A 14,844-nucleotide genomic window follows, 5' to 3' on the forward strand; every position below is an offset into this window, starting at 1 on the left:
ATATATACACACATATACATATACACACATATATGTATATAATTTACATAATAATACATGCATATATAATTTCATTCTTTACCAAGCTACACAAAGGAGGTTTGAATACACATACAGACTCAGAATCAGACAGACAGACACACACACACACACACACACAGTTTGGTAGGGAAATACAGCAACTCAACATAAAAATGAGGGGATAGGGAGGAGAGAGTTAAGAAGGGGTTAAGAGGGAAACAGTGATAGAGGAAGAAGTCACAAACAAAAACTTCCTGATTCTAAAAAAAGGTAGAGAGTGTTAAAAGAAGAAAATAAGGCAAAGAAAAACAGTCATATCTAAGGGGTGAGGGATTTGTGCCCATCAATTGAGAAATGGATGAAGAAATTATGATTTGTGAATATAATATATTATTTTGGCATAAGAAATGATGAAAGGTGATTTCAGAAAATGCTGGGAAGTATGAAATGAAGAAGAAAAATGAGCAGAATCAGAACAATTAGTTCTACAATCGCGTAAAGAAAATAAAAAATGTGTTTTGTTTTGGTTGACACAGGTCTCTTTTTATCATTTTAATTGAGATATGGAGTGAAAAGAGCATGAGAATAAGAGAGTGTTGCAAAAAATTAGAGAGAAGAGCCATTAAAACATTTTTAAAACTGCACAGAGAATAGAATGAATTTTAGAAAGAAGAATTAACAGGATGGTTTTGAAAGTAATGTACTGATTTCATTATATACATTTTAAAAGGCAAGGTATAAGGATAGAAATTCATGGATTCACATAAAATTACCTTTTTATGCTCTACCTGGTATATAGAAATAATCTTTTTATTTTTTAATATTTTGCTAAATTTAAAATCAAATACATTTAAAAATCAATTCTTGCAATCATAGCTCCTGATAATGTGTACCACATTCCCCATCAGTAGTCCCTAACACTTCAATGAGGGAGAAGGCAAGAGTGTTTTGGCACTAGTAGGATATTATAATTAGACGGAGTTAATATCTAAGGATCAAATAAAAAATTTAAATTTGTTCAAAGGGTGTTACTCAATAAGACTATCAGCAGAAAATAAGAAGGCAAAGTTTCCAACAAACAGTTGGATAAATCCTCAAGCTCTCTAGAGGGAGAGGGAGAGGGAGAGGGTAATGACGAGAATGCAAGTCCAGTACCTCTGAGAAGACAGTACCTTAATGAGGAGCATTTCAACCTTTTAAGTCCTCCAGAAACAAGCAAGCATTCCCTCAATCTCCTTCTGTCTGGGTCATTCCCACACAGGAACTTAAATGACCTCTTTCCCCCAACAACCTATCAATTATAAAGTTCAAGAAACAGAAGGCTTCTTGCTTCAGGCAAATGATTGTTGGCCCTGTTTGAAGATATTGCTTGTTTCTGGTTACTAGGTGTAAGCACAAAATGTAACACATGGCCAAAGGATTAGCAAAATCTATGAAAAACATGTGCAAACCTTGTTCTACCTTTTATCCAACAGCATTACAATCCCCGGTCCCTTGAGAGTTTAAAAAAAAAAAAATCATACCTCCCAGTACTGCCCTGTTACAACAATGAATTGCCCATACTCTCCAGGTGCAGCATTCTCCAGATTCCAAAGTTTGTTTCTAATGAATTTCCTTCAGTAACATAGTCTTTGTTTCATTCTCTACAAAGGAGTTGAGTTAGAGGGGTAAAGCGAATCTATAAGCTCTTTTTTGCAGGTTCCATACCAGGAAGTATGAGCATGTTTTCCAAAAATGTGCACGTCTGTTATTATTCATCTTTGTTGAGCTTTAAAAAAGGTAGGTAAAACAGACACAATAACAGCACTTCAGTCTTGGCCAGGTACCCTCTTAGGCAAATGATAGATTGTTAAAGAAAACAAAACAAAACAAAACTCATAAGCACAGAGGATTGTTAAATTTTCAAGGTTAGATTCTTTTCCACCTTTCCTAAAAGTGTGGGAAGGCAGAATTCTCTCTAAGGAAAAAAGGAGCCTTAGGTAGGGTCCCATGAAATAGAAATTTTGGGAAGAAACTAAAAAAGGGGAGGGCCCCAGAGCACAAGACATGTAGTTATTATGCAACTGTCCTCACTGCAGAAAATGAGGAGAAGCAAAGGGGATAAAAAGGAGGCAGTGAGGCAACAGGCCTGGGCAGAGCAGAGAGAGAGTGAGACAAGGAGTGGGAGGAAATGAGAGCAGAGATCCAGGGAGGGGCAGAGCCCTAAGGTAAGAGCAAGTCTTCTGAATCTGACATGACCAGCAAGGTAAGGATAACCTGGCAGCCACATTCTGAAAAGACTCAAATGAGGACAATAAGTGAATTTTCATTCATCTGGTCACTACTTAATGAGAGCCCACTAAGTTCACTGCTCCTTTTTTGCCATCTTTCTACCATGAAGCATGTCATAGAGGCTAGAGTCAACCTCCAAGAAGCCTTAGGTTCAAATTACTTCTCTTATACATACTACTTGATTTTAGGCAAAGCACAGGGAGAGGTGGAGGAGAGATTATAATTTGCAAAGAGGGGAGCGATGAAATCACAGATCTGGTCTAGTCCATTTCTCCATCCTATTAAGTACAAATATTATGCTAGGTTTGAGAGGTACAGAAACAAAGACGATGAAGATTCAGTTCCTGCCTCCAAGAAACCAACATGGAACCCTACACAGCAATAAGTAGCAGTAGGGTAGGGTTGGTTCTCTTCAGAGGAAAGGTTTTGAAGAGTCAGGAATCCATCAACGTTGGAGCTATTGCATAAATGGTTGTCATAGAGTTGAGTCAACCCTATGAGGGTGGATCTTGGAGCAGTCAACAAGGAAAGTAGGAAGATGAGAAAACGATTACAAATTTGGGAGATAAAGATGACAGGAAAGATAGCAACAATGAATAAAAGAATATAATTTGGGGGAACGTGTGGGGGGAGGGGTGATTGAAATGCTTGCTTTTCATACTTTCTTCCATGATACATGCACATGAAGGCAAATGCAATGAAGTCATGTTATTGCATTTAATTACAGAAATCAAAAAGGGAGTGGGAGTAACCGTCAGTTCTTGTTAGGGGGAGGATGGAATGGAAGAGGGTAGTGGGAAATCGGCCAAGTTTATTTTCCATATTCCTGACAGGATTATATCCAAGACCAAAACCAAGGAAAAATTTCACCTAAAGCTATGGATTTGGCCAAAAGTTAGGAGCAGTGTGGACACAAGTGAAACAAATCTTAAAGTCTGTAAGGATTCAGCTATCCATATCATTCAAGATCCCTCAATGCAAGTGGGACCTCAAAGTACTGACTGGTACAATTGAGAGGATTGGCCCCCAGCGTGTATCTAACCCTCAGAAAACAAAGTCCATGGCTGACCCAACCCCAGCAGTCCCGTTAGGGATAACTTCTTAAGTGACAATTTAATCCAACAAGCTACAACTTTCAGAAATCCATGACAAACCAAAATATTACTTGCTCTATTAGGTGTACACATGCACACATACACACACACACACACACACACACATGTGTGCGCATGCCAAAAAACCCCTCCTAAAAACAATCTTTGTTCTTTTACTACAAGTATATTCTAGAACCAGAAGACCAAGTCATAGAAGGGTCAAACATTATCACCTCAACATTAATCAGCATTTTATCTCTACTTACATATAAAGAATTTAGCTGCAAGGAAGTAGATAAAATTAATAAGTATTTATTGCATGTTATACATGTAGATAATTTTACCATTTAGTTGTTTTTCAGTTATGTCTGACTCCTGGGATTTTCTTGGCAAAGATCCATTTCATTCTCTAGCTCATTTTAGAGATGAGGAGACTGAGGCAAAGAGAATAAACTGACTTGGCCAGGGTCACACAGGCCCAGAATTCTAACTATTGCACCACCCGGCAACCCTCCATGTGAACAAAAGGAAATGGGAATTTGACTTCTGACTTCACTAATACTCCCAGATGCGGAACACATTTCTTCTAACCTATGCAACACAGCACCTTCTCTGAAATTCAGTCTTAGAGACTTGACCAACTTAAGTAACTTGTCCTGGGTTACATAACCAGTAATGTGTAATCAGTAACATGTAATAGGCAGAACTTGGGAGCAGCTAAGTGGCTCAGTGAATAGTGCCAGCCTGAAGTCCGGAAGATGAGTTCAAATCCAGCTTCATATACTTACTAGATGTGTGACCCTGGGCAAGTCATTTAACCCTATTTGTTTCTGAAATGTCTCCTCTGCAAAATGGGGATAATAATAGCTTCCCAGGGTTGTTGTGACTATCAAATGAGATAATAATTGTAAAGCACTTAGCACAGAGCCTGGCAGATAGTAAATACTATATAAATGTTAGTTGATATTATTATTGTTGTTGCTGTTGTTCCTGGCTTAGAGGCAGTGGCTTCTGGTACATGTTTAATTACTAGTTTCTCGAAGGAAAAGAAAAATATATGAGGGACACATTTTTACATTTAATCTGCATTACTAACATTTTCTCCACTACTTTCATAAGGCTAGACAAAAATAAGCCCTATTTTGTAGCATTTGCTGATTTCTTGGATGTAAATCTTACACTGATCAATTAAAATTTAACAAACAGCTCTGGCAACACAGTGAATAGATAACCAAGCCTGGAGATGGGAGGTCTTGGGTTCAAATTCAGTCTCAGACATTTCCAAGCTGTGTGACTGGGCAAGTCACTTAACCTGGATCACTTAGGCCTTTATAGTTCTTCTGCCTTGAAATTGATACTTAATATGGATTCTAAGAAAGAAGGATAAGGACTTTAAAAAATCAAAACTAGCACACCTGACTGGCATATCTCTGCTTGGAAGTTAGCTTTCTGTACATTGCATCATTCTATGTATTTCACAGATGTTAGTATAATAGGAGTCATTACTCAATGCTTACGAGTTTATAATTTAATAGAGGGAATATAGGATAAGAACAGGTAAGAAATCATACAAATTTGCATAAAATATAGCATGTCATGTGTCATATACATTGCTTTGGGGGGCATCTGGTTGAATAGAATAAAATAAACAATTAAAGATTGTAATAACTCTTTTAATAAAAATAATGTGTTTAATTCTTAACTTTTCCATTCATCCCAAAAGAGGTTTGCTCCCCAGAGTAGCAAATTGAACTACTGAACTGAGATGGCCCTGAGGGAGTAAGGTAGGAAATGGCAAATGTCAAGAGAGAGGAGAGGAGAGAAGGGAGAGAAGAAGGGGGGATTGGGGGGGAGGGTTGGGGAAGAGAGAGAGAGAATTTCCAGTGGAATGTGAGTGCTCTGAGGTAAAACAGTGTGATGGGGAGGGGGGAAGGGTTGGGTAAAGGGATGAGATGAGAAGTTCCAAGGGAACAACTCAAATGTCAGCATTATTCAAGATCAAAATAGCATGAAGAGCAAGACGTACCATCTCTCCAACTGAAGGACAGGAAGTACAGGAACTCTTCTCAATCTGAAGGGTCTAATCTTAAAGAATGCAGGCTTTAGATAACCCATTTGCCATTTCCAAGGACCAGAGTAACTCTGATGCCCTATCCAACAGAGCTCCAAAAATACTGAAATTCAATGGTGAGTAAAACCTCACTATGTTACAAAATTCTGAGATAAAAAACTGGAATCTCTAAAAATGTCTAAATAATTTGGTCTACAAGTTGATGAGTTAACATATCAGATAGGTGAAACAAGTGGTCATCTTTGAACAAAATGTTCATCAGGGTTGGTTTCTATTGTAATAATGTTTTAAATGTGAGAAGAAAGACATCTCCTTCCTTTCATTTGAGTAGTTCAGAGTATTTTTCTTTTCTTTTTCATCTTTGACTTTCCTTAAGTCCTTGAGTTCTTATTTAATTGACTCAAAGTATGATTTCACTCTTAGTTGGCCTTCAGAAGCAGACATGTATGATAAGGAGAAGGTAAAGATGTGGGAAGCTCCTTAAATTCACAATACCAAAAATGGCGCAATCAGCTTGCTTGCAATACAATATGCAAAGTGGTATGTCAAGCAAAGATACTGAGCATTCTGGGAAAGAAACAAGATCTGGGTAGAAGAGATACACAAAAGGGTGGTAGCTGTCTAGAGAAGGATATCTCCAGATCCACAGACACCATATCTACACAAATGAAAGAAAAGGAACATTAGGAATGGGAGAGACCCTTTAGAAAGGAGAAGTTTAGAAAACTTGGAGCTTACATATACTAAAAGTTGTTAGGGTGACCAGTTCAGATATTAAAACTAGGGAAAAAGAAATAAATCATGTATACTAAAAGAAGAGGACAAGGCTTGAGGAAGTTATTCTGAGTAAAGACTGTCAAAATAGAAATGTTTCATATGCACAAAGGGTTTATTTTGCTAATTACTTTAGGGAATGCCAGGCATTGTAGATTGTTTTGTGATGAAAAGCAAAACATTCCCCCATACCCTGCCACTGGCACAGGAATTAACTACATCTTTCTGGATCTATATAATAAAACATGAATAATAAGAAACATGAAAGCAGGGTGATCTTTTGGAGGAAAATTATAGGTGATATAGTGGAAAGAGTACTTAGCTTAGAGTCTAGAAGACCTGGGCTCAAATTTAGCTTCCAAAATTGAACAGTTGTAGGATTCTGGGCAAGTTATTTAATGCAATTTGCCCCAATTTCATCATCTGTAAAATGAGCTTGAGAAGGAAACAGCAAACCATTCCCAGGATTTTTGCTTCTAAACCCTGTGAATCCTAAAATCCTCAAATTTTCTAAGTCCTAACACAGAACCCCTACTGGTAAAAAAAGTTGAAGTCTATGAATAGCCTACTTCTGAGAAGCAAAGGAAATATGTCCAATCATTCTCATTCACCTAAATTATCATAATAAGAGGATGACCCAGTGTTGCTTTGGATGGAACATTGGGCCTAGAGTCAGGAAAACTCATCTTTCTGAGTCCAAATCTAGCCTCAGACACTTATTAGATGTGTGACCCTGGGTAAGTCACTTAGCCCTTTTTGCCTCAGTTTCATCTTTTGTCAAATGAGTGGGGGAAGGAAATGACAAATTACTGCAGTTTCTTTGCCAAGAAAATCCTAAATAGTGTCACAAAGAATCCAAATTGACTGAACAACAACAAAGCATCAAGGTGAAAGGCTATCAGGAACTAAATTTCTGGAGCCTGGATTATTTAGTTTGATGAAATTTCCAAAGCTCCAGGGAAATTTCTACCTAAATTCTTGGGCTTCCTTCAGGTCTAGACCAGGATGTGACTCTCTAGTGGAGGAGGGAAGGGTAATCCAGTCAGTAGCAACACTAGATACACCTAATACTAAGAATCCCAAAGAGACAAACTGGACACAATGAATATCAACATCAATGAAATTGACTTTTCTGGACAGGGGATGGAGATGGGAGAAAGGGAGACTGAGGTTTTGCCACAGGTTTCAATCTGATTTAGACATACTGATCCCACTAATAGTTATTTCAACTTCCCAGGGGGCCCAAACAGTGCAGTTTCTGAGGAGTCCCTAGTCTAAGAACAGAACTAAGCCACGTTCATAAATTAGACTTAAAGCTAGACGAGTCCTTAAAAGCAATGGTGTTCAATTCCTTCATTTTACATTAAGTAACTTGCCCAGGGTCACAAGTCACATACCTAATAAATAGCCAGTGTAGGATATAATCCTAGGTCCTCCAGACCCAAAAGTCCAGTGCCCTATCCACTGTACCATACTACCTCTTCAAAGCCTTAAAACTGCTGCTGACCAGAACTGACCTCACCCACCTCAGGTGATAATGATGTAAAGCCAAGGGCCAGAAACCAAACTGCCTGGGATTTCAGGGAATACTTCCTCTATTTGACTCAGTGTAATGCTTCTCTATCAACAGGTGTAAAAGGGAGATTAAAAAAAGAGCCTACTGATGTCCCAAGTCTGAGCATGTAGGCCTGAAGAGGGGGAGAAAAGACGCTGCTGATAGTGAACTGGATCCAAGCAAACAACAGAGCTTTATGACTCCAGCAGTGCCAATTCAGAGTGCAAGTTGCAAGCACACATCCAAAGGAAAGACAAGAAATTCCAATGTTTACTTCTGTTTGGGAGAGTGGCAGCCTCAACACAATTCCAATTCATACCTACATCAGCACAGTTTGGTGAGATGCTCAATGGGTTTAAGGCTTAAATGGCACAGCTCAAATCGAAGGGGGGAAAATCAACATGTTGAAACTTCTCTATAAATATTACATGACAGAAGGACAAAAACACAGAGATGTTATTTAAAAGTCACAGCTTTAGAACTGCAGTCTGGTTGTGCTGGGAATCACTGAAAAGAAAATGATGATTTTAAATCTCTCAGGGACATCTTATGACTTTTTTTCCCCCTCAACAAGAATAAAGTGTCCAATTGTACTGCAGCTGACCCTGTAAAAGTGTTATGGACATAACAAGAAAACCACAAACTGGGCACCTCACACCCCCCCCAATACCCAGTATTGTTGAATCTGCATTTTTACTGTACAAAGTTTCAGGTACTCTAAGAAAATAATTTAGCTAAGGTTCCTGTGTCTGCTCCCAGCATGCCCTCAGCCCAATAAAATATCCTCTGAAAATTGTAACATAGAGAACAACTTGAATTTATTAAATTCCAAATCTGATAAGCCTATATATCCTGCTTCATTGGCCACAAATTACTTTAGTGTATATTCAAATGAATGGTGTCAGTTTTGAAGTAAGATGTATTTGAATTCTTTGACCAGGTAATCAACAAAAATCAAGTCAAATTCCAGCTTAATTTTCTACTATATATATATATATATATATGGCAAGAACAAAACACTCCATATTCTCAGGTACCCAAAATATTCCCTCCTCAAATCACACTAGCAACCCACCTAAACTGGAACTTTTGCCACTTGTGGCATTAGCTTTACCTTGACAGAAGAAATAAAAAAGAAAAAGAAAAGAAAAAACTTTTTAAAAATCTCCAACCAAACAACAACAACTATACCTCAACTATAATCCTCTTCTTTGACTCTATAATCCCAAATTTCATTTTTACAACTCTTCTGTCAAAGATGAAAATGCTAGGAAATGTAAAGACCAGCCTTGTATTCATATCAAATGTCAGCAAACTGGTAAAAACAAAACGGCAAAGTTATGTCCACCTGCCTTTTTAAGCACACTATGAAATAAGCTAACTTGAGCTCTCTATAGGACATCTGCTTCAAATAAAGGTCAAATATTTGATCCAGGGAAGCCTCTGAAACACTCTACAAAGAGAATCCAAAGTCCTGATGGCTGGTTGTGTGAAACGGATACACGTTATCAGATCAGAGGTGCATACAGTCAGAGAAGGAACCTCCTGCCCTCCTCCTCCCTCTTTTCTTTTTTCCACACAATTCATCTCATATGTCTCCCAGACTGAGAAACACAACTGTGACAAGCACACTCATCATGCCCCACAATGAAACCTGTAACGATGGTATAATACTTTAAGTGATCAATGTTTTCCTTGCAGCCCGACAAACTTTCTTAAAGTGCTGCTTGGGAAACAAAGCCGCAGTGGCCACAAACTTCATGGCAAAGAAGACTGAGATCGGGACCTCAGAAACGAAAGCATTCACTCTCCAGGCAAACTCCAACAGCGTTTTTTACCTTTGTGTTCGGCGAAGCCTGTTTCCACTCCTCAAATGAGGCAAAGTAAAGTTTGAGAGAACAGTCCAAAAATTGGGGTCAGACATATCCATTTTTCTCTCTCTTCAATCCACTGAAGGTTCAAAGTCGTTTAAAAAAAAAGAGGAGAGGGGAGGGGGAAAAAAGGAAAAGAAAAAAAGAAAAGAAAAAGAAATCCCAATTATCTGCTCACTCCCTCTAGAGAAAATGTAACACGAACTGTGCTCTCAAAAGCAACTTGGAGCATGTCTGAGAAGCACGCGTCCCCCTCGGATCCTATAATTAATATACAGCATTTTCTTTAAGGTTCGATAACTTGTTTCCTCTTTGGTCTGACCTATCTTGCTCAGGCACTGCCAGCTATAAACAGTAATTACAATAGTTTAGCCCTATGTTCTGCTGAAAATGCTCTCCTTGTATGTGATTCAGCCCTAGGTACTTTGTCATCTGTTTGGCAGATACCATTCAGTGCTACTCAGAGGGGGGAGAGAAAACTACTATTTTGAGTCTTCCCTGTCAGGCAGCTGCTTATCAGAAAAAAAAGCCTGCACATTGGAACATAAACGGAGCTCATGGTTTCCTTCACCTTCCCTTTTAACAAGAAGATAAAATTTTAAAAAGAAACAATTGTTTCTGCCCCCCCCCCTTTTCTTCCTTTTAGAGGCAAGATACTAAAAAAAAAAAATGCTAATCTTTTTGGAGTCTTCTCTAGGATTTAAGCAGGGTACCACTCATCCTAGCCTTACTGCCAAGTGGGGAAATGAGGATGGAAGTACGCACTTCAGTACGGAGAGAGAGAATAGACTAATTTCCTTAATGTCTCTAAGACGGTGTTCTCATAGCAAGCAACTCAGCTAGTGAGGTTGTGAAGCAAACATCTCAGTAGCAGGGACTTATGGGAAACAGCATTCAGAAGCCTGCTTGCTCAGTCCCACCGTGGGAGCCCCATAGCACGTTACACACAGACATCTTCCTTCTCCTTTACCTCCCTACTCCATAAAAAGGAATAGATTATTGCCTCCGTATGAGGGGAAAAAAAAATCAGGGAATTTTAGCGGTACACACAAGGTAAAGCATTATTTCACCTGCAAAGGTGGCTTTGATTCATTCAGAAGTGAAAAAGGATACAACTCTGAAATACCCAGGGTGGCTCAATATTACAATCCCCTGGATAAAATCAGTGATGGGTCTTTACTAACTGAGAAGCTGCCTGTTTCATATGAAAATCAAGCAAATACAGCGCCTCACCTTTAATATCTGAAGTCTAAAACTTTTGGTAAACAAAATTTGCTTTTTCGTCCATACCAATGTGATTACCACAATGTATAATTGTGAGTATGTCATAAATTACATGTAGCTTTAAGAAATGCAACAAGTCATTTACTTAAAATGTAAAATTAAGAGACCCAAAGAGTAAAGATAACCACAGGCATTTTTTTAGAACAATATTTCTTCAACCTAGGAAGAAGAGCACCATAGAGCTGAATTTTCACACAATGTAATATTGAATTTTATAAATGTGAAAAAAGTATTATCTTTCAATTACAGAGACTGGGAGGGGGTAGATTCATAAAATGTTGAAACTGAAGAGGACCTTACTCATCTTTGGTCAAGTCATTTAACCTCCTGGACCTGTTTCCTTATTTGCAAAACTGAGATGGATTAAATGCCATCTTTGGTCTTGTTTAGTTCTGCATCTCTAATGGTAAAATTATCTAATCCAACATTTTGAAACAGGAGGAAACTAAGGATCAGAAAATTCAAGTTGCTCAACTCTCAGCTCCTTTCAGTATAGTCTTCTGGGTCTTCTGAGTGGGTCAACTGTGGAAGCACAGGATAGGGGAGATACTGCTTGGCAAAAATTCTCGTGAAAAAGATCTTGGGATTTCAGTGGATTGCAAATCATTATAAATCAAGAGTCAATGACAGTCAAAAAGTTAATGTTATCTTAGATTATGTAATGTCCAGAATGAAGAAGGAAATTGTTCAATGGATTTCCCTCTGGGCAGATTAAATCTGGAAAGCAACATTCAGTTCTGAGAATCAGATTTTAGAAAGACCTAGAGGAAATATGTCCAGAAAAGGCAGACTAGGATGGAAAAAAACAGATTTTATATATAAAAGGAAAAACTAGGGAAATCTTAGTTTGGAAGCTCCCTTCACAGATATAGATACAGATCCTAACCCATTTATAACTTATAAAGGAAGAAAAGAAGGCTTAGATATGACTCATACTTGCCATCAAATATCTGAAGGGATATTATATAGATCAATGGTTCCCAAACTTTTTTGGCCTACTGTCTCCTTTCCAGAAAAAAATATTACTTAACCCCCTGGAAATTAATTTTTTTTAAATTTTAATAGCAATTAATAGGAAAGATAAATGCACCTGTGACCATCACAGCTTCACTAGATTGCTGCAGCACCCACCAGGGGGTGGTAGCACCCACTTTAGGAATCACTGATATAGATAAAGGTGCAGACTTACTTTGCTTGGTCCCAGAGGGTAGGTATAGAAACAATGGATAATTTCCCCAAGAGCTGAAACAGCTAAAAATGTTGAAATTCAAAAACTGAATAGGCCACCTCAGGATATTGGTATCAGGTAGTCTCCCCTTGTCCCAATGAAGACAAAAGTTGGATTACTTATAGAAGTTGTAGAAGACATAAGCAAATATGGATAAGACTAGATGGCTTCAAAACTTTCAACTTTTAAGATTCTTTGTTTAAGGCCACTAGGTGGCTCAGTGGACAGAGAACCTGGGGACATTAAGTCCTGGGTTCAAACTTGACCTCAAACACATCCTAGCTGTGTGACTTGGCCCTTGTCAAATAACTTAACCCCAAATGCCTAGCCCTTACAGTTCTTCCATCTTGGAACCAATACTAACTGATTCTAAGATAGAAGGTAAAGGTTAAAAAAAAAAAAAGGATTTGGTGTATATGTGTGAATAATATCAGATGGCAATGTAGGTTAACACAACAATAACTTGTAATTTTGTCAGTGAGAATTTCCAGTATGGTAACTCCCCTCACTGATGCAGACTACAACCTGATAGATTTTTAAATTATTCTCTAAGAGAACCACTTAAGGCTCAGAAAGGTCAAATTATTTCCCCTTACTCATAAAGCTAGCTTGGAAAATTAATATTGAATTGTATCCAAATTGGCCCTCTTTTTTCCTAATTTTTTTTTGTTTTGCTCCCTATTTAAAGTTCAAATAGTTTAATGTTAGGGGGGAGGTCCAAGCTCTCTCTCCCAGAGGTTATGTTGGGTCTTCCCTTCTTTTGTCTAAAAACTGGCAGAATGGAGACTTGTTCCCTATTTTTATTTAAAAAGGACTCATTTAAGTAATGAAGTCACCTCGGAAAAGTCACCATATTGGGGGAGGAAGTGCCCTGGCGTGATTGGAAAGAAGAGACCGTCTTGGCCAGGAAGACCCGCCACTTCCTGAAGGAAGTCTCTTGAGTTCATTTCCTGTCTGGCTGTTGTCCAATGAGAAACCTCTTTGGATGGGACTAGGTGATGACAGAAGGAGCTTGTTGCCCAGCACCACAGGAAGTCGGCTCTCTTTTTTTTGGTTGGTACTCCTCAGCTCAGCCCATTGCTCTTGCCCAGCTGCTGATTTTTCTTCAAGCTTGATCTACCACTCTGCCGGCCACGTTGTCTTCTCACCCAGCCATTATTTTTATGGTTTCTTTTTGGACTGGATGGAGCTCACACCTAGTTAGAGTGGTCTATTTTAATAAACTGATATTTTTAAACTAAAAATAGAGCCTTTGGATCATTTCAATTGTCACTCTAGTAAATGTCAGATATGGAATTTGAAGTTCAAGCCTCTCTCCATTATACTCTGTGGTCCCTAAAGTAATGACGATATAACAAAAACAATTAACTTGAATGTTTTAGAAGTTATGTGATTTACATGTGTTATCTCAGTTGGCAGTAATGTACATTGCTTAGGCAAAACTGTATCTATCAAAGATGAAATTTACTTACCAAGTCCTCTCTCATTGGTACCATCCATTAGATTAGAAGAAAGAAATCATTGGAGCACAATTAGCTCACATCATTTGGCCAGACTTAGAATGAGATCAGAGCAAAAGACCAAGCCCCCACATTGTATCCAGAAGTTTGTCCCCACTGTCTAACCATCCATCACTTATTCTAAGGATAATAGTCAAATAAAAACAACTGTTTTTAGAAGCAATATGTCAACTGGCTTCTCCGTGTATTCCCTTACCATCGCAGGAATTCCCCAGAGAGACCACCACCATTAGAAGGAAACCCCTTTGAAGAAAAGGACCATCTTTTGTTTATTTGAATCCCAGCTAATTTTGTGCAAAAATAAGCACTTACTGAATGCTTTTTTCATTCATTCAACCTAATTTTCACATGTTATGAAATAATGCCATTTGGACGGGTCATGGAAACAACAAAGATAGTAATCACAGTATAATATTATTGATATAAAGAGATAAGGTACATGGCTACTTAAAATTAACAAATGCAAGTCAAATGTTGACTTACTCATTTCTGGGAAGAAATACTGGTAACAAATTCACTCCCAGAATTTTCAACACTTTTCTAGAGGAAGGAATGTGCCGACTAGGAAAAGAGTAATATTTTGCTTTCAAGAGCTCTTTGATCTTAAAATTTGATCATCGCAGTGGTAACAAACATAATTATAACAACAAATACACTTGCTGAGCACTTCATAGTTTCCAACATGCTTCTATACAGACTACTTTGATTCTCACTACAAGGAAGGTATGATACTTGCTAATGAGAAAATTGAAAAATGAATTGCCCAAGGTCACACTGCCTTATAGTAGAGCCATAACTGGGACCCAGAATCCTTGCAGTGATAGATTTTAGTATAAGCTAAGTAAGCTATAGAGTCTCCCATTATAAGGTACTACTAACATATCAGGGCAGCTAGATGGTGTAGTATGTATAGAGTTCGGTGGAATCAGGAAGATGAGTCTTCCTGAATTCAAATCTGGCCTCAGACACTAGCTATGTGACCCTGAGAAAGTCGGGTAACCATGTTGGCTTCAGCTTCTTCATATATAAAATGAGTTGAAGAAGGAAATGGAAGACAACTCCAATATCTTTGCCAAGAAAACTCCAAATAGGGTTGCCCAGAGTCAGACATAAAACAACTGACCAACAACAAAAAGATATCAGAGATAAAGATAT

General features: G+C 38.2%; 1 protein-coding gene across 5 annotated transcripts in view; it reads right to left on the reverse strand.

Annotated features, from left to right (window-relative positions):
• MAST4 (microtubule associated serine/threonine kinase family member 4) overlaps positions 1–14,844 on the reverse strand; it is a 797,816-nt gene that overhangs the window by 191,097 nt on the left and 591,875 nt on the right. For 2 of the 5 annotated variants that reach the window (XM_044663447.1, XM_044663440.1), the window contains exon 1: positions 9,625–9,716. The exons of the other annotated variants lie outside the window; for them this stretch is intronic. In XM_044663447.1, coding sequence (XP_044519382.1) covers positions 9,625–9,716 — 92 coding nt within the window. Of the gene's footprint in view, positions 1–9,624; positions 9,717–14,844 lie in introns of those variants that run through there. 5 annotated transcript variants of the gene reach the window in all.

This window comes from Gracilinanus agilis, chromosome 1 (assembly GCF_016433145.1).
Source record: "Gracilinanus agilis isolate LMUSP501 chromosome 1, AgileGrace, whole genome shotgun sequence".
Classification (NCBI taxonomy): Eukaryota; Metazoa; Chordata; class Mammalia; order Didelphimorphia; family Didelphidae; genus Gracilinanus; species Gracilinanus agilis.